The following is a 21187-nucleotide window of genomic DNA, read 5'->3' on the forward strand; positions in this document are numbered from 1 at the left end:
TTCATTGTGAGCTGATAACACAAACAGATTAAATTTAAAAAATGTGTAATTACATGGGCTTTGTGATGGCACAATGTTCATCCGAGTTAATATCACTAAGCACGAGACAAAATTTCAATGTACCAAATTTCACAATACAACTACTGCCAATATGAAATGAGGCTTTGTATCTTGTATTGTATGGCATTACCATGTGACCTGAAAGGAAATAAAAAGTCACGGAGATCATTCATCAAAAGCATCCGATTTAAAAACTGGACAGAAAAACTATGACTAAGGCATAGCATGCCAAATTGACTGTGCTTTGGCAGATATAACGACAAACATACGTTTTTTTGGACCACACCTTAGATATCACTGTACATGAAATTAGCCTGGGACCAGAGTTTAGGTGTTTAGTACACATACTTTATTTAGTGAATGACAATACCATTTCACAGATAGACCACTGCATCCATATGCTGTTCTCAAATCAACTGGAACAGATAAAATACAAATTTACCAACATATTGGAGCAATTCTCATGATGTACTCAAATGCTACCTGGGAGCAGCAAACTGCAGTTATGGCACCTCTCAAGAGCCGCAGATGCGAGAACAAATGCTCAAAGCAAGCATACAAACCTTTTACTTGTGGTGATGTATAAATATAGGTAAGATTACAGTAAGGAGGAATTAGCAGTGGAGCTTGCATTACGCTCAACAGCAGTCCTTTGGAATGCTGGAGAAAAAAAGGAGCCAAACTCCCAATGCTTGCTTTTCTGGTCAAATCTTATGTGTGTCCCTGCTACGTCTGTACCAACTGCAGGGATACTGTCACAGTGCTGAGGAGTCAACTTCATACCAAGTGCTGACATATAACATTGAAAATTCTTCATAGATCCAGTCAGGACCTACAAGTAGCATGTCAAGAAGGCATTCAAGCAGGAAATTAATGGAGCAATGATTGATTGATAGATAGATAGATAGATAGATAGATAGATAGATAGATAGATAGATAGATAGATAGATAGATAGATAGATAGATAGATAGATAGATAGATAGATAGATAGATAGATAGATAGATAGATAGATAGATAGATAGATAGATAGATAGATAGATAGATAGATAGATAGATAGATAGATAGATAGATAGATAGATAGATAGATAGATAGATACTTTATTAATCCCAATGGGAAATTCACAAGTCAGAAAACAAAAGGATACAGTACATTTAAATTTGAATGATTTTGCACTGCTGTAACTTTATATAATAGGATAATGGGGTCGATCATGTGTGTACACGGAACAGAGAAATTATTACATGCATGCATTGCATGTCTTATGTTGCTGCAGTGTAAATATTCTATGCTAATATTAAAGCTTAATAAAAAAAAAGAATAAATCTTACAATCCTTTGGTTAAACCTTGTGTATTCTTGCAGTGATCTGATTTTATTTTGCAGTGTTTTGATTTATAAATGTCTGATAAGTAACACTGAACCTGCAGCACATTTCTTTTATGAACACTTCATACTACTGTAATATTGAATCATGAAGTCTGAATTGCAATATAAATTGCATCATGGGATACATGTTAATTTGCGCATGTCTCACGCCTGCTAAGCACCTGTTAATCGTGGCAAACATGCTATAAATATCCTCATTGTTCATTCATTTCTCTGAGTTGAGAAGTCAAGCAAAATGGCACATTTTATTAGCTAACTGAACCGATTACAATGTACAAGCTTTTGAGGCAACTGAAGTCCCTCCTTCAAGCAGGTTGTAATAAAAGGTGTCATTTTGCTTGACTTCTTATTGCATCCATAATGGCTAACAGGCTACAACACCCTGCTACTCAGAGTTTTAAAGATGTCTATCCCCTCTTCATGTTTGCCACTTATTAGTAAAACTACTAGCAGTTAATTAACAGTTCTTTGCCTGCACTTATTTTCTTAAAATGGTGTACAGACAAAACCACATTTTTACATGATTACATCTTGCCTGAAGAAAGGGGCCTGAGTTGCCTCGAAAGCTTGCATATTGTAATCTTTTTAGTTAGCCAATAAAAGGAGTCATTTTGCTTGGCTTTTCTCTACAGACAAAACTAGAAATGCGCACATGCACAAAAAAATTCACATGCATAAAACTGTGTGTAAGTAAAGTTCTATGCACTCTCTTCATAAATCCCAATTAACGTGGATTTTTAAAGTACATGCATGAGCCTACAGCTCCACATCCCGACTCCTAACTGAACTTCTCCTATTTGAATATGCAAATCAATATAAATAGCCTCTTCCATTCAGTGTTTTGTAAAAAGACAATGGCAAAAGTACATTTAAAAAAAGAATAACTTCTGCGAATGTGAAATGGAGTTCTGCTCAGTGAAGTGGAGACAAAGAAAAATTTACTATTTGGTGGTTTAAGCAGTGGTATAAGCAACAAATGTAAATGGATGGAGTGGCACAGTGTGGCAGAAGCGCTTAAAAGTTCAAGTTCAGAAAGTTGCATGGTGTCCAAAATAAAGTAGGGGTCAGATATTAAAGTCGACGTAAAAAGGTGAGTCGCAGCCCAGTGTCTGAGTGTCAATATTACTGGAGGAGATGGTGGAATTCCAGGGCTCACACCATTTGAGCAGTGAGCTGCTGCAATTACTGGTGAGGCGCTTATAACTGGGATTTTACCACTGCCCAAGCCTGGGAGTGGAGGTCATTATAACATTACTCTTCGGTCACCCAAGTAACCATGTTATATGGTTACATCAAGTAACAATTTTGACCAATGGGTTAACATTAAATGTTTTATCTTACTGAGAAGGCAGGCATCACACATAACATGTACAAGATTGTTCCCAGCACTATTTCTCAGAATGAATGAATCACAAATTGAGCCAGACCATCTCACCATAACATTAATGAGACACATTTTTGAATCACAGATAATTTTCCAATTAATAAAGTGCAAATGCTTTCTATTTACATAAGCAAAATTATTCTCAGAAGGTGCCTTTAAAGCAATGTGTGTGCAGTCGATCACTCTGATCACATCTAGAAAATTGGACGTTGCTGTGAATTGTGCTTTCATGTTTGCCCATTCAACCACAGTATAAAGAAATCTTATATATTTGGAAGATAAGCGGATGATACCATCCCATACAGTTGGCATGGTGTGACTCAATGATGACTGAGAAATATCCGATCGGTAAGCCAGTTCACGCTGAAAAGCTTCATTGGCTGAAACCCGAGAATGGACAAAACTTGCAAAGGAATAGATAAGAGTACAATTCCTCAAAGTCTGCCTCTGTAAAGCTGGCCCCATTTCAACATACAGCTACAAAATGATAGCTCTTGGAAATCTAAATCGATTTAGAAGTCAGTCATCCTCATGGGACAAGAAATCTGTATGATATATAATACGCATTATCTTCCAATTCTTGCATTTGCAATGTCTTCTAACAATGCTAAAGCAGCTATAGTAGTTGGAATAGTTTGGCCATTCCTTGCACCATTATACTGTTACAGACTGATTACAATCAAGTGCCTTAAACCTGTAAACGATACGCAATTAATTACGAGATATTTCAAGCCTGTGTCATGGATGTGAATCTAAAAAAAAGAAAGGGAAACTGCTCAAAACCAGTAGCACTGCTTTGACGCTGGATGCCGCCAGTTTAAAAACCGAGCAGAAACATGTGTATGCATAGTCTGAAGCTTCCATGAAAATGTGTGTAGCATTATGCCAAGTTCAGTTTTTTTTACATTTTGAAGTGAGTGTGGAAAATGGAGTACATAACATTTTTGTGCGTACGCACCATTTATACGTGAGGCTCAGGTGTGCAAGTTACAGACACCAAAAAAAAAAAAAAAAAACCCCAAGACAGAATGACTTAAAACCTCACAGAAGAATACTTAATTTAGCTTTTCTGTTCTTGTCTTTATTAAACACAAAAGCAATATCTACATTTAAGGGCAATACAGCTAAGGGGAAAGAAATCTGAACAAAGCATTAAATGTGGCCAGTTTTCAACCTCCATGACAGATAACCCTAGGTACAAATATTTTTACAACAACCAGAAAATTGTTCTTAATAAAAAAAAAAGACATTTTTCAAACAATTAAGAAGTCTGCAGGCAGTACTATAGTTTAATTTCATATCTGGGGACAATGATATAATATGAAATGCACAGAAAATACCAAAAAACATCAAAATTTCACTTTATTCTAGCTGTGGTCCATAGCACAAGAGTGCTGGCATGCCACACGCCTTTAGTTTTACAGTTACAATAAATAAGTTAGACATTTTAGTGCAAACATTGTGCAAAGAATGCTCTGGGTCAGGGGATCTATGGATTCATTTTTAGAGGAACTTTGTTTAAAAAATACCAAAAAATGCAGGGCACATGAACTTTGTCAAGAGGGGCACTTTAATTTGTATAAGGCCTACGAGAAGAAAGCACCAGTAGTAACAAGGTTAAGGGTGACTAAGATGATAACTCTACATGATCTTCTCTTTTTGAGTCACGCTTTAACAGCTTTTGCTTTAACCCTTACAAATCCTTCAAATGCCGACTCAACACAGCACCATATGGGACTTTTTTGACCCAATTCTGACGCCCCATTTTTGGGGGCTCTGAACCTCAGGATTTTTCACTTCAAACCAATTTTATATTGACTGACAGTTTTAAGCTATAGTACTTCATCTTCCTTTACAGAACACATGACATTTCAGTTTTTTTTGTTATAAACGGGCTATGAACTACCCACCCTAAATGGAGAATAAAATCTACTAACCTGTATTTTGGGTCAAAATTAACCCAAAGGACATGGCAATGTTTAAAATATGTAGTAGCTGTACAAAAATGGCAGCACAGTGGTAGCGCCGCTGCCTCGCAGTAAGTAGACCCGGGTTTGCTTCCCAGGTCCTCCCTGCGTGTTCTCCCCGTGTCTGCGTGGGTTTCCTCCGGGTGCTCAGGTTTCCACATTCCACCCACATGCAGGTTAGGTCGATTGGTGATTCTAAATTAGCCCTAGTGTGTGCTTGGTGTGTGTCCGTCCTGTGGTGGGTTGGCGCCCTGCCCGGGATTGGTTCCTGCCTTGCGCCCTGTGTTGGCTGGGATTGGCTCCAGCAGACCCCCGTGACCCTGTGTTCGGATTCAGCGGGTTGGAAAATGGATGGATGGATGGATGTACAAAAATGTGACATATGTAAACTTTTATTCTTTTATGTAAAGTTATGGTATTTTACAAAAAGCTTTCACATTTCTAAACTGAAAAAACATTTTCAATTTTTTGTGGGTTGTGAACAGACCAAATACATCTAAATGCAGTGGAAAATCCATTGAAGTTAAAGGTGGGTCAAAACTGACTCCGAAAGACATGGCAAGGCTAGAAACTGCACAAATTATGAGATGTCTTCTTTTTTTTTTTTTAAACTGTTCATTAATTGGGGAAAAGTTTCAACAGATAAAAGTTTGGCGGCTTTTTATTGATTTAAAAAAAAAAAAAGGTCCTGGAAGACCACAGTGGCTTCAGGTTTTTGGTCCAACTAATTAGAAGATGGTCCTTGTTGATAATGAAATTTGGTATTTAACTAAACTGCTTGTTAGTGCTTACATTCATCAAAGATAAACTGATTACATTTTAGAGCTTTCTTTTCTGAGAACATTATCCAAATATTTTGTGGGCCATAACAGATTTGCATTTCACAATCCTCCCTTTTCCTCTCTCATTCATTTCTAAACACTAACATATATACTTCACGAATGCACCAGTGTAAATGGAACAAACTTAGCTAGAGAGTCGGTAGTCTCTGTTATTTACATTTCGTTATTAGCTGTGGCTGGTTGAGGAAACAAAACCTGAACACAGCTGCTTAAAACTAAAATAGGCAAGAGTTCTGAATCATAACAACCAAGTTAACTAAAAGTAAATCTAAAAAAAATATAACAGAGGATTTGACATGGACTGAACATATTCAAGCCCAGGCTAAAAAGCCGAGGCAGCTTTTTTACTATCCGAGACAGCTGAAGTTTTGTGTCTCTCCAGAGATCCTAAGGACTTTTTTATTCGGGTGCCTCCTGGTATGGGAACAGTGGTGCACAGGACATTGAGGAACTACAGAGAGAGATTCGGGCAGTGGAATGTCGCACCAGATCTGATCTACAGTCTCTACAGGATATTTATACCAGGTCATACAGGACCAGAGCAACTAGGGTCATCAGAGAATCATCTCACCCCAGTAACAATCTGTTCAACCTGCTGAAATCAGGCAAACACTACATAGGAGTAACATGGCCAGAACAGAGAGGCTCAGGAGGAGCTTCTATCCACAGGCCATAAACCTTCTTGCTTTGGACATACAGTACCTCAACAAAACTGTTCATTATAACAAACTGAACTCTCTGCCTCACTGTATGTCAGCTGCCACCATGTCATTTAAGTCTATTTATATTAACCAGCAAACTCGCACACTGCACTTTACAGTATATACTATTCTATTACATTTGTACATTGTTACAAGATCTCATTTATAATTGTGCTTATTTGGATTTTTTTTTATTGCACAATCTCATATCCGATTCAGGGCACATTTCATTACATGTTGTACTTGTATAACCATAAAAAAAAAAAAAAAAAAAAAAATGACAGCTGTAAATAAGTGGGTTTAAAATATGAAACTGGTTGAAATTAACTCCAGCACCCACTGTGACCTCCAGGACTATGAGTGAATATTCCTTATTGAAGGGATAACCAGGATTATGAATAACCAGACTCCATTTTCTTACCACTACCTTAGATAACTGACAGCTGTATCTTTGATGTTTGTATAGCACACTACAACACCTCTTAAACCCAGTGTCACATTACACAACTTCAAGTTGGGAGGAGATGTCAGACTTAATTAACCACTGCAGTTTTTGACCTTGTTGCCCAAGGATGTCATATTACACAACTAACCTCACAGGTTTTGCTAAATTATACGAAGTATCACAAGCGAGCTCCTTTCTCTAACAGCGAATAACATGCTGCCTGACACAGCCAGTGCCCATGAGAAGGGTTTACAAGTTCGCCAAGTTCAATAGCCATATTTATTGCCTCCAACCCTCCATTTGTTGGTTTTTGCAATTCAATTGGGCTACGTAAAACATACGATACATAGAAAACAATGTCTTTGGTTTATCAAGTTCAAAAAAACTTGTAGTCCTTATTCCTTACCAAAGCATTATATGAATTGTACTTCCAGGTGACGCCCACTGATTTGTCAACTCTCATGCACACAGAGACTACCGATTCAACTAAAGACATAATCAAACCGGATGGGTTACAGACTAGTCGTACTGAGCCACTGGGTATGTCTCACTAGAGAGTGCACAGCGACTGTCTGAAATTATGAAAATGGAGTCTGTGATTGAAAATCGCTGGAAAAATTCACATAATGTGACAGGACTCAATGGAGTGGTGGCTCTGAGGCTAAGGATCTGCGCTGGTATCCAGAAGGTTGCCGGTTCGAATCCCCGTCACTGCCAAAAGAGATCCTACTCTGCTGGGCCCTTGAGCAAGACCCTTAACCTGTAATTGCTCCAGGGGCGCTGTACAATGGTTGACCCTGCGCTCTGACCCCAAGGGGTATGCGAAAACTAACAAATTTCTAATACGAGAAATCGTATAAGACGAAATAAAGAACAAAAAAAATAAATAAAAAAAATAAGCATACATATCACCTTCACAAGTATTTGGGCATGGAAATCAAAGCTAGCTAAGTAAGTACATACACTACACTCCTAATTGAGAATAAAAATATCCTTAATTTTTTTTCTAGATTTTCACACATGAAAAAATGAACACACACATCATAGTTGATGTGTCAACCATCAGAAGTTATATGCTGGCAAGGAACAAGACATAAGGACTGATGTGTGCTGTGTGATACAAGAGGCACATACTGAGCATTTAGAAGTCTGAAAAAAGGGAAAAGTCCTTCATAAATTGGTTTATAGAGTCATTATAGGGCAATGTGTGATTATTGTCATGTGTACAATGTACAGTAAAATTTTAAGTTTAGACTACATGTTAATTTGATACTTATTGATGAGAAATACATTTCTGAAAGTACAATTATTTTTCGGTCACCCTGCACATAGTACATGCAACACTACACTTTTACATTGCCATTTGTATGCCACCCATAGAACATTTTTTCAGGACCAGGAAACAAAGAGTAAGAATATTATTGCCCTCAACATAGACAGGGCAAACCCCATAAATGAGCCTGTGGTGTCTGAGAAAGAGTACAGAGATTGTAGCTGGACAATGAACAACGAGCAGAGTGGACACCCTGGCAGACAACACTAAATGCTGGTAAGTTGTAACTACTTCACCAGCAAAAACCTTAATGCGTTCATATTGTTGAAAAATAGATTAAATAATCAGAACATCAGGAACAGCAGAATGAAAACCCTGATGATGATTATGAAGAAAATGTTAAAACCCAAGTTTAAAACAGCCAAAGACTTAACTTTATTATGTCTACATTGACCACAATCACAGAAACAGGAAAATAAAAGCCTGGTCAATTAAGCTAGGAGTCCAGTTAAAAACAGAAGTTAGCCGGAACAAACGGGTACAGTCACGCTGAGTTTGACTGCCACTGGTTTAGTAGGATATAACTACACAGAGGGCCAGTTAGTCAATACTGAGAGACTGCTGAGGCATAAAGTCTTGGAAAAATGACCATTTTCAATTACCTAGTAAAATGTCTGCACAGCACACAACCCTACTGCCTTCTTTCTGTGCTGCTGCGGTAGTTGTATTTTTAAAAGGACCATCATAGAAATAAGAAAGCAATAATTGCTATCCACTTGGCAGGGGAGAAAAGACAAAATAGTTTGTAGTGGATTACAGATGTGTCTGCATTAGTGATGAGTGAATTCTGTTAAATGCGCTTTGTCTTGACTTCAGTGAAATTGGGGAAATGTTCGGAAACTTTGCAGAACTCCGTGAAATGCATTGTTAGCAGGGAAGGAGAAACTAAACTAGTTCTGAGCGGATTATAATGGTGCAAAGGTCTTTTAAGTGTCCTTGACAGCTAGGGAAGCATCTGCCAACTATGCTGAACAGATTACTGAAGACAGAAAAAGTGACCTGAGCTGTGAGGCTGCAGAGTTAACCACTGTGCCCTCCTGAATTAAAAGTAATAGAATTAAATATCTGAAGAGTATAATGTCTTACAGACATTAACCATGAACTCTCTAAAGCTTGTCACGCATAGATTTGAGAGCAGGTATTTACCTCGAACTAAAAAAGTATTGGGTTTGTGTAACCTGATGGTTTTTCTTATTCATTGTTGCTGCTATCAAATAAGTGAAACAAAGCATATGGATTCTTCACTGGCTCCTGTTTAAAAAACAGCACAGTATTATGGGTAATATTATTACAGGGGTGGACTCACCTATTACACACAGGCCACATATAATCTATAAAAAACAGATTACCTTAAAGGCATGAAAATACAGTCAAAATTTCAGTTTCTTTCTGCATATGTGTTTTGTGTTTAAAAGTATTTGTGGTTTTTGGCTAATTTATAGCACACTACTAGGATCACCATTATATCGAACATTGGCTCCTGCAGCTCTGTGATGTCATGTTTGCTTCAAAAAGCATCATGAGGCACTGGGGTTGGGAGGAAGAGTTAATCTATGCTGGCCATGTGGCTAATTTCCAGGAAAATATTTGACAAACAAGGTTACTGGTGAACAGAGCAAATTTGTGTGAAAAAATCTTGCAAATTTCACCAATCAACACTACTGTGCACTACGTAATGGAGGAATATTTCAAAAAATGTTATGCAATGTTGACAGTAAATAAATACAAATATGATACGTAAGTGTATTGAAAATAGTTGTGAAAAATGTTTTTATAGCTTATTTCTTTATGTGTTTCATTTTTTTTTGTTTATGTCAGTGACACCACACACAAAATAAAATACACCTTGAAATTAAAACCGTGATTGTCACCCCCATCAAAGCTGAGACAGCGAACTCCAGAAAATACTGTTTTTTAAACTGGTGAATCAACAGATGACACGCACAGTCCTAACTTTGCACATGTCTATGAACCATTGAGCTCCCAAAGAAAACAAAGCCCATAGTCAAAGTTGTGCCTATGCACTATGGTAGACAAAACTGCAAGAAAACGTTTGCCACAATTAATGCATGAAGTAGCTAGTTTAATTCAAGACCCCCAAATTCACCATCCTCTCAGGAGTCTGCATCTGCCTATAAATGTAGCACTAGATATGCTACATGCTCTACCTATGATTAACCAACCAAAACAGTACTCTGTAGAGCCCAACTGTGACGGGTAAGAACGACACTTTTCATTTCATTGCACATTTCATGATGTGTGTAGTGTCACTGAAATAATTATGAAAACAAAGCAACAAAAAAAAATTCATGACAAAATTATTTATGTTCACAAATCATATTTTTATTTGTCACATTTCATAATGCATTTATTAGTTTTATTTTGTAAGAGGTATTTCTCTGTACTATGCCACCATCAAACCAATACAGAAATCCTTTATTTGGTACACTGTATTAATCTACATGGACAGCTGAAATAACTTTAAATCATAATCATTGACTCTGCGTTAATGGCAAAATTACTGGTGAGAGCATATTTACCTATGAGCAAGATTTTTATTGCAACTGGTTAAATCTGACCACAGGGACAGCCATAACCAGCGAGTGTCCACACTTTTGCATGCAAGGCATTTTTTTAACAAAAATTTGTTTTGCTTAAAATATTGTTTACAAGATGTTATCAAGTTTAACAAAATGCTCTACTTAATTAGTTATGATTTCAGACTGAATTCACAAAAGTTAATATTTCAAAAATAGTGTACGGGCTTTTTTCTTCTGTTTCACATAGACATTCTTATGGCATTTAATATTTAGTTATAATTCTCTTTGAATAGATGCCCTGACGAAAGTGGATCCCCAAAACGCATTCGCTGGTATTTGAATGAACTGTACTGTATGGTGCCGACCAACTGCCATGGTCTGAATTTCATTAGAACCATATCCAACAAAGTGAACTTTTCTATAGTTTATTCTGCACCTCTGTGTTCATTAACTGCATCATTCTGACATCTTTTCCCTTTCAGTAGATTCCCTAATACATTTTTGTTTTGTATGTTGTAACAACAACATACAAGAAATTGTTAACTTCTTCTTGTGTACACAACTTTGTTCTGCATTCATATTTGTGGATTTCTCAAGACGAGACTATTTCACTCTTTTTTTACTTATATACCTGTATTTCCTAATACACAATTTTTCCCTTTTCTCAAATCATTGCTTTCTCTTTATTTTTTCATGCTATTCATTTTTTGATTTATGTTTATACAGTATATAATTATATGTAGTCTTTACTTTGCTATTGTTCATATATACAACTTTACTTTTATTTAAGTGAGTTTACAATTACTTCTTTTACATGATTGGCTTATGATGTCATATGCTACCATCTTCCAGTTTTGTTAATTAGTTTTCTCCAACCCCTCTGCAAAAATATCTTTCTATTATTATGGTTTACATTATGTTTTAAACATTCGACTTTGCTTATTGCTCTAATTTTCTATAAAGTTTATCATGTTTTTATAAGAATTGAACAATCACTTGTCATGGTTGTTAATATACAGATTTTAGATGAGGACATACTTGGGGACTGCATGCATTTAAAGGAAGTTCCCGCCCAGAAATGATTTTAATGTTACTTATCTCATGTAGTTTGTAGTGATGGCCAAGCAAAAAAAAAAAACAAAATTAATGTCATATATTCATGCAGAACAGATAAAAGTTTCTGATGGAACGGAAGTGAGATAGATAGATAGATAGATAGATAGATAGATAGATAGATAGATAGATAGATAGATAGATAGATAGATAGATAGATAGATAGATAGATAGATAGACATGAAAGGCACGATAGATAGATAGATAGATAGATAGATAGATAGATAGATAGATAGATAGATAGATAGATAGATAGATAGATAGATAGATAGATAGATAGATAGATAGATAGATAGATAGATAGATAGATAGATAGATAGATAGATAGATAGATAGATAGATAGATAGATAGATAGATAGTTTTTCACACCACTGTATCTATCTATCTATCTATTTGCCCCCTTCCTGATTTCTTATTCTTTTGCATGTTTGTCACACAAAATGTTTCTGATCATCAAACACATTTAACCATTAGTCAAATATAACACAAGTAAACACAAAATGCAGTTTTTAAATGATGGTTTTTATTATTTAGGGAGAAAAAAAATCCAAACCTACATGGCCCTGTGTGAAAAAGTAATTGCCCCCTTGTTAAAAAATAACCTAACTGTGGTGTATCACACCTGAGTTCAACTTCCGTAGCCACCCCCAGGCCTGATTACTGCCACACCTGTTTCAATCAAGAAATCACTTAAATAGGAGCTGCCTGACACAGAGAAGTAGACCAAAAGCACCTCAAAAGCTAGACATCATGCCAAGATCCAAAGAAATTCAGGAACAAATGAGAACAGAAGTAATTGAGATCTATCAGTCTGGTAAAGGTTATAAAGCCATTTCTAAAGCTTTGGGACTCCAGCGAACCACAGTGAGAGCCATTATCCACAAATGGCAAAAACATGGAACAGTGGTGAACCTTCCCAGGAGTGGCCGGCCGACCAAAATTACCCCAAGAGCGCAGAGACGACTCATCTGAGAGGTCACAAAAGACCCCAGGACAACGTCTAAAGAACTGCAGGCCTCACTTGCCTCAATTAAGGTCAGTGTTCACGACTCCACCATAAGAAAGAGACTGGGCAAAAACGGCCTGCATGGCAGATTTCCAAGACGCAAACCACTGTTAAGCAAAAAGAACATTAGGGCTCGTCTCAATTTTGCTAAGAAACATCTCAATGATTGCCAAGACTTTTGGGAAAATACCTTGTGGACTGATGAGACAAAAGCTGAACTTTTTGGAAGGCAAATGTCCCATTACATTTGGCGTAAAAGGAACACAGCATTTCAGAAAAAGAACATCATACCAACAGTAAAATATGGTGGTGGTAGTGTGATGGTCTGGGGTTGTTTTGCTGCTTCAGGACCTGGAAGGCTTGCTGTGATAGATGGAACCATGAATTCTACTGTCTACCAAAAAATCCTGAAGGAGAATGTCCGGCCATCTGTTCGTCAACTCAAGCTGAAGCGATCTTGGGTGCTGCAACAGGACAATGACCCAAAACACACCAGCAAATCCACCTCTGAATGGCTGAAGAAAAACAAAATGAAGACTTTGGAGTGGCCTAGTCAAAGTCCTGACCTGAATCCAATTGAGATGCTATGGCATGACCTTAAAAAGGCGGTTCATGCTAGAAAACCCTCAAATAAAGCTGAATTACAACAATTTTGCAAAGATGAGTGGGCCAAAATTCCTCCAGAGCGCTGTAATAGACTCATTGCAAGTTATCGCAAACGCTTGATTTCAGTTATTGCTGCTAAGGGTGGCCCAACCAGTTATTAGGTTCAGGGGGCAATTACTTTTTCACACAGGGCCATGTAGGTTTGGATTTTTTTTTCTCCCTAAATAATAAAAACCACCATTTACAAACTGCATTTTGTGTTTACTTGTGTTATATTTGACAAATGGTTAAATGTGTTTGATGATCAGAAACATTTTGTGTGACAAACATGCAAAAGAATAAGAAATCAGGAAGGGGGCAAATAGTTTTTCACACCACTGTAGATAGATAGATAAGGATTAGGTTTAGATAAGATTAGACAACATTAGATTAGATTGCTTTATTAATCCCAAGGGGAAATTCACATACTCCAGCAGCAGCATACTGATAATAAACAATACTACATTAAATGAACATTGAACAGCAGCAAAGAAACAAAGACCTCCATGAAGAAATCTCACAGTACTTGTGCCACATAATAGACACATAAAGTCATCGAGTTGTTTGCTCACAATGTTCCAAATGCATGTATTTTTAGTGAAATATTGTTAAATAAGTAATTTCAGGAAAATGCTCCTGTGAACAAAAGTGAAGCACGCTCAGACATAAGCTTACTAAACATTTGAATTGATTCTAACAGCAAAACCACATCGTGATCACACACTTCCAGTAATATGATGCTTGCTCAACACAAAACTTAGCCTTTAATACTTCTTCTACCACGAAAATTCAACAAATAAGCTCGAGCATACTGGGTCATCTTAAAAGAACTGAAATATCAAGGTGGTTAGTGGTGATAGTGTTCAACAGGTCATCAACTTTCCTTTCTTTTCACAAGTGTATTATAGTCATAAAAGCAAGCTTGATATGTCCATCAAAATATAGAAATGATAAATTGGAGTATTATGCTTTAACCTCCTTAACGTTAGACCCGACTCAAGACTGTGAAAACAGTGTTAAAAGCTGTATAGACGTGTCTCGCATAAGCATTAGTCCTGAGGATTACTCAGGCAATAGCATTAGAATAAAAAGGTTTAAATGCCCAGCTAGTTAACTTATGATATAATAAACCTATTTAAAAGCCTGCAACTTTAAAATAAAATATTTAGATTTTGAATAAACAAAAACATGCATGTAAAGACAACAAAATTAACACACAAAAGGATCTGAAATCTTACCACCTATGTAATAAAACAATTGGGTAACCCTTACCTATTGGACTTGTCACAATCCGCTGGGAACCTGATCTGAAACCAGGAGCTTTGGAACTGTCAGAAGGAAGCACATTTTCCAGCTGTCCCATGTTGCTCATGTAGGTGGCTGGTGTACTGTAAGGTTGATCAGGGGGCGTCCGTGTTGGCAGGTGGCAAGCACCCCATACGGGGTTATTATTTACCTGGCTGCTGTCAAAAATGCTGCTGAAATGGTTAAAAAGTGCTGCAGGACCAAAGTTTGGCGGAAGAGCCTTGTTTCCGTGACTGATGTGCATTTGAGAACCATTCATCATGCTTATGGTTGAAGATAACTGCATGTTATGAGGCACGCCTGGTTGCTTGATGGTGTCCTGTGATTGTGAAGGGGGAACAAAAACAGACTGTTGCTCCTGATGGAGAGTTGTACCAGGAACCATTGAATAGAAATGCCCACTAGGCTGCATTCTAGGAGAAACGCGAGGTGCTGGAGCAGCAAAATGAGGTAAAGTGTTGCTGGCGTGGGACACAGAACTAGCACATCCACCTGGGCGACTTGCTGTTAGACTCGAGGAAACCACGTGTCCAGGATCAGAGCTGGACACAAAGGTCATAGATAAACTTGGTCTGCTGTCAGAAATGCCAGGGGCAGAAGGCTGTGAAGGCATTGAGGAAGAAGCAGAAGAGAAGACGCCAATCACTCCAGGATTGCTGCTTTCAGAAGCACTACTTGGTGCAGTTGGAGTCAAGTGTCCTGCTACAGTTGGTTCTGCACTTGATGACAATTTTTCCTTCATTACTGACACTGGGGAGCAAGGTTCGTTTTTGGGTGCAGGAATATTCTGTTGGTTTGGGGGTGCAACAGGTGGCGGAGGTGGAGGAGGGGGTGGCGTTGTTGTTTGCCCACTGTGCTGTGGTGTAGGAGAGCTGGCTGGCCGAGAACTGCAGGTGCTGGTCACAGTTGAGGTCACAGCTGTCACAGTACTTGTCTTAGGTTCAGAGGTAAAAAGCTGTTTTCTAACGGATGATGGCGTTGGACTGTTCGTCAGGCATGCGACAGACTGGGTTGTATGAGATGAAGGTGATATAGTAATGGGGGGTGTCACTGTACTGGCTACATAATCGACGTGGGTTGCACTGCTGTTTTGATTGCCTGGACGAATTATGTTTCCATTGTGCTTTGGTGAACTGTTTGCACTACCAGGACTAACTGGCCTTACAGGAAATGGACCCCAAGTATTTGGGGAAGATGAAAAAGTGCCACCAAACTGTGCCATGGGCAAACGAGGATGCCTGATTTGGTGCATCGTCTGGGCAGCCAGTAAAGCAAGCTGAGGGTGGGCATAAGCCAAGGGAAGTGAAACGGGAAAAGTAGGACGTACATTTGTGGAAACGTTCTTGTTCAACTTATTAGGTTGTGACGTGGATGGGGAGGAAGGCTGAAAAGCTACCGTAGAGGATGGTACCACAGAAACCATAGCTTTGTTTCCAGAAGCAGTAGTGCTTGTTGCACCAGTTGACGTAGTAAACGTTGACCCAATCTTCGTGTTGGCAGCAGGGGGTCTGATATGATTTCTTGGAATCAGGTCCTCCAGCTCCTTGAGTGGATCCTGTATCAGCGCGTTAATAAGCTGCACAGCATGTCTTGTTGACTCTGTTCCTCCCCTGGAAATATGAAATAAGAAAAAGCAACCTGATGGTGAGTAGCACATACAGAATGAAAAACCTGTGGTCATTCTTTAAGACCCCCACAACATATCACCTTCAAACCTTACTGCCCAGTTTTTCCTTTTTTTTTTTTTTTTTTTTTTTAGAAAAAAAGTGCAATACTTGTTTTTGTTAATTTGAGTGGCATTAAATAAATTTTTCTATGATACAAAACAAATCTACCAAATACGGACTCAAAATTTGTTGCACTGTTACTTATGTTTTCAGCTCTTATTGTCAAAACAGCGACAATATAGCAACAATATAACTGATTCTGGAGCTTGGATGCTTGGAGCAGCCTGCTTTTTAATGAAAAAAATAAATTACATGTTTAAGGCTCAGAAAAATCTTGCAAATCATTTTACATTAAACTTAATTTATACTGTTCTTTGATATGGAACCCATTGTTTCTGTATTAAAGTATTGTGTATATAATTCACATTTATAAAAATGTATATTCATGAACAAATGTATTTACATTCATTTTTAGCATGACATCAATTACTGCAATTATTGTGGTTTCTGATTAGTCAATGGACCCCAGATCATATTAAGAAGTTAAACTTCTGACTTACTTTAAGTTTAAACAGTCAAATGGCAGTGCTGATTGCATTTTAACTCAGCACTGTCTAACTTGTTGCAAAAGAACAAAGGATACCACAACATTGAATGAAAGGTCTTTTATATAATTTTATTGTTGACTGTTTAAGAAATAAATTTGATTGTGCTTAGGAGGACATCTATGTATGCTACTGCATATGCAGTTATTTCACTTTCCTACACCTCAACAGTCTGATTTAAGCAAGTATCTCTGACAAAGCACTCATCTAGTCAATACCATATTATTCACATGTTAACGGTGATACTATGTTATTTTGTTTTGGAATATTTGTGTCTTCAATTAGAGGAAACACGTGTAATCTGTTAAATAGCTACTTTTACTGATCTAATGCTGTGAAAGTGTCATCAAGTATTTCTTTGTTATTTTTACATAGGCAGGCACTGTAATATAAAGTGTGTACTTCCAAACAGAGAGTAGGAGACCTTATGAAATCAGCTGTGCAGCTGGCAGCAAATTATTCTTGTACAAGAGTAAATGTAAGTAATTGTATGGAAACTCTGATTTAGTAGTCTTTAGCTCATTTACCATCTAACTAAAGCAGGTGTCTCATTACACAACTTCCAGTTAGATGCTATGTCAAACTTAACGACTGCAACTGCAGATCTTGTTGCCTAAGGAGATAACAAAACTAGGTATCACAAGGTACGATACATTTCAGAATTACATCAGAACATTCCAGCACAGTTTCACATTTCTAAAATATTGCATGCTTGCTGCCCGACACAGCAATGTTGTATGAATGCTTTTCAGATTCAACAAGCACAACTACAATTTCAGCCTTCCCCTAAGCTGCCATGGTATGTAAAAGAGACTCCTGTTCGGATGAATCTCTCTTCTGTTTGCATGATGTGAAGGACATTTTTTTTTTTAGTATTTTTAAACAGTGCTTATATCTCTAGTTTTATCCGTATGTACTGTATACTAATAAATATTGCTACTATAGAATTAAGGATTTCCTCTGGCCTAAGCTAAAATATGGCATTAGTTTGATCATGCGACAGTCCATATAGGATGACTAACTGGTATTTGTGACATATATATAATACACACACACACACACACACACACATATATATACAGGGTGAGTCAAAATTATGTTAACATTTGAATGGCGGAAACAATTTATTCACAAAACATACTTCATATATGCAAGATGATTTACAGGAATGTCTCAACTTTTTTGCCATCATGATCAACACATGTACCATATGTGGCACATAAATGATAGTAGTATCATTAGTGTTAACATAACTTTGACTCACTATATATATATATATATATATATATATATATATAGACAGTGCTGAGTTAAAATGCAATACACATATTATATATACATACATACATACACAGACACACACACAATATCAGAATAATATTGAAAATGCAATCCAAACTATAAGTGGAGTAAAAATGACAATATTAAAACAACAGTTTAATCAAAGAAAAACAAAAGGAAATACTGCAACTGATGAATTTAGTAGACATTCTACAATGTTAGTTACCTGATTGTGATCATTCTTTCCCCATTTTTATCTTTCTGTTTATCTACGTCAATGTGTGCTCCAGTGACATCTTGAATTGCAGTGATGTTGCAACCTCCTCTACCCATTATTCGTGATACAACGGAGGCAGGAACAGACAGTTTCTTGGATCTGGTAAACAAAGAATTTATTGGAAGTAGTTAAGGGCAAAAACATTTAGGAATGACACACAGGGTGCAGGCACACATACTGAGGATTTAAACTACATTTGAATACAGCAATACATCAGTTAACAAATCTAGCAAGAAAGAAGCTCCTTTATAATGAAATCAGCGTAAAACGTGCTATGGAGCATTACGTGCCCATCTTCTACAGCAGTGTGGAAGTCACTGTACAAACTTCCTACACTAGAAAGTCATACAATGATACTGTGCATACTATAGATGGTGAAGTTATTACATGTGCGTGCTTATTTATTTCATGTGCACTACAGTTGCCTTAATATATCTGTCAAGTAATATAATTTCCTCAATATGTCACAAAACTGTAAAGCCTTTAGAAAATAAAATGTAGCTTATAAAAGATGTTAGAAACAGGAGAAAGAAATGCCACGTATCAGAACCTTTAGGATTAGAATCCGGCAAGAGAGCATGGAAGATGGGGTTTGCAGATAGAGAGCACTTACCTGCAAACAATTAGGAGGTACTTCCTGTGTGGTAAAATTCAGGGGTCTTCGGCTTAAGGATTATAGCTTGGATCAGTTTACTCAGTTGATGAAAATTACTATAGATGGTATTATCACTAACTTCAACTGAAGTGTGTGGTGGAGTTGGCGGCAACAAATATGCAGTGGATGGGGCAAACGAAACGAAAGAATCTTTATTTTTTTCCTCCAGCATGTGTGACAATTTTTGTTTTCCTTTCCTCACTTGCCATGTGTTATCAAATCAGATACTAACTTTTCTCTATAACCATTTATAATTCAACTGGAATTTAACTTGCATTCACCTCTGTTAGGAATTCGTCCATTTCTATCTTTTATGTGTTGTTGTACAGTTATGGTAATTTTTCATTAGCAATGTGTAAAGTACTCTGAGCTTTTGTATGAAACACATAATCACTTCTCCTGATTGATACAGTGCATCCAGAAAGTATTCACAGCGCATCACTTTTTCCACATTTTGTTATGTTACAGCCTTACTCCAAAATGGATTAAATTCATTTTTTTGCTCAGAATTCTACACACAACACCCCATAATGACAACGTGAAAAAAGTTAACTTGAGATTTTTGCAAATTTATTAAAAATAAAAAAAATTGAGAAAGCACATGTACGTAAGTATTCACAGCCTTTGCCATGAAGCTCAAAATTGAGCTCAGGTGCATCCTATTTCCCCTGATCATCCTCAAGATGTTTCTGCAGCTTAATTTGAGTCCACCTGTGGTCAATTCAGTTGACTGGACATGATTTGGAAAGGCACACACCTGTCTATAGAAGGTCCCACAGTTGACAGTTCATGTCAGAGCAAAAACCAAGCATGAAGTCAAAGGAGTTGTCTGTAGACCTCCGAGACAGGATTGTCTCAAGACACAAATCTGGGGAAGGTTACAGAAAAATTTCTGCTGCTTTGAAGGACCCAATGAGCACAGTGGCCTCCGTCATCCGTAAGTGGAAGAAGTTCGAAACCACCAGAACTCTTCCTAGAGCTGGCCGGCCATCTAAACTGAGCAATTGGGGGAGAAGGGCCTTAGTCAGGGAGGTGACCAAGAACCCGATGGTCACTCTGTCAGAGCTCCAGAGGTCCTCTGTGGAGAGAGAAGAACCTTCCAGAAGGACAACCATCTATGCAGCCAATCCACCAATCAGGCCTGTATGGTAGAGTGGCCAGACGGAAGCCACTCCTTATTAAAAGGCACCTGAAGGACTCTCAGACCATGAGAAAGAAAATTCTCTGGTCTGACGAGACAAAGATTGAACTCTTTGGTGTGAATGCCAGGCGTCACGTTTGGAGGAAACCAGGCACCGCTCATCACCAGGCCAATACCATCCCTACAGTGAAGCATGGTGATGGCAGCATCATGCTGTGGGGATGTTTTTCAGCGGCAGGGACTAGGAGACTAGTCAGGATAAAGGGAAAGATGACTGCAGCAATGTACAGAGACATCCTGGATGAAAACCTGTTCCAGAGCGCTCTTGACCTCAGACCCTAAGCACACAGCCAAGATCTCAAAGGAGTGGCTTCAGGACAAATCTGTGAATGTCCTTGAGTGGCCCAGCCAGAGCCCAGACTTGAATCTGATAGAACATCTCTGGAGAGATCTTAAAATGGCTGTGCACCGACGCGTCCCATTTAACCTGATGGAGCTTGAGAGGTGCTGCAAAGAGGAATGGGCGAAACTGGCCAAGGATAGGTGTGCCAAGTTTGTGGCATTATATTCAAAAAGACTTGAGGCTGGAATTGCTGCCAAAGGTGCATCGACAAAGTATTGAGCAAAGGCTGTGAATACTTATGTACATGTGCTTTCTCAGTTTTTTTATTTTTAATAAATTTGCAAAAATCTCAAGTAAACTTTTTTCACTTTGTCATTATGGGGTGTTGTGTGTAGAATTCTGAGGAAAAAAATGAATTTAATCCATTTTGGAATAAGGCTGTAACATAACAAAATGTGGAAAAAGTGAATACTTTCCGGATGCACTG

The 21187-nt window shown here is 37.7% G+C and overlaps 1 protein-coding gene across 1 annotated transcript in view; it reads right to left on the reverse strand.

The window, feature by feature from the left end:
* ankhd1 (ankyrin repeat and KH domain containing 1) overlaps positions 1 to 21187 on the reverse strand; it is a 198412-nt gene that overhangs the window by 20875 nt on the left and 156350 nt on the right. The window contains 2 exon segments of the mRNA XM_051934204.1: positions 14699 to 16341; positions 18511 to 18660. Of these exon segments, the coding sequence (XP_051790164.1) occupies positions 14699 to 16341; positions 18511 to 18660 (1793 nt within the window).

The sequence above is a fragment of the Erpetoichthys calabaricus genome, chromosome 11 (genome assembly GCF_900747795.2).
Source record: "Erpetoichthys calabaricus chromosome 11, fErpCal1.3, whole genome shotgun sequence".
In the NCBI taxonomy this organism is placed as follows: Eukaryota; Metazoa; Chordata; class Cladistia; order Polypteriformes; family Polypteridae; genus Erpetoichthys; species Erpetoichthys calabaricus.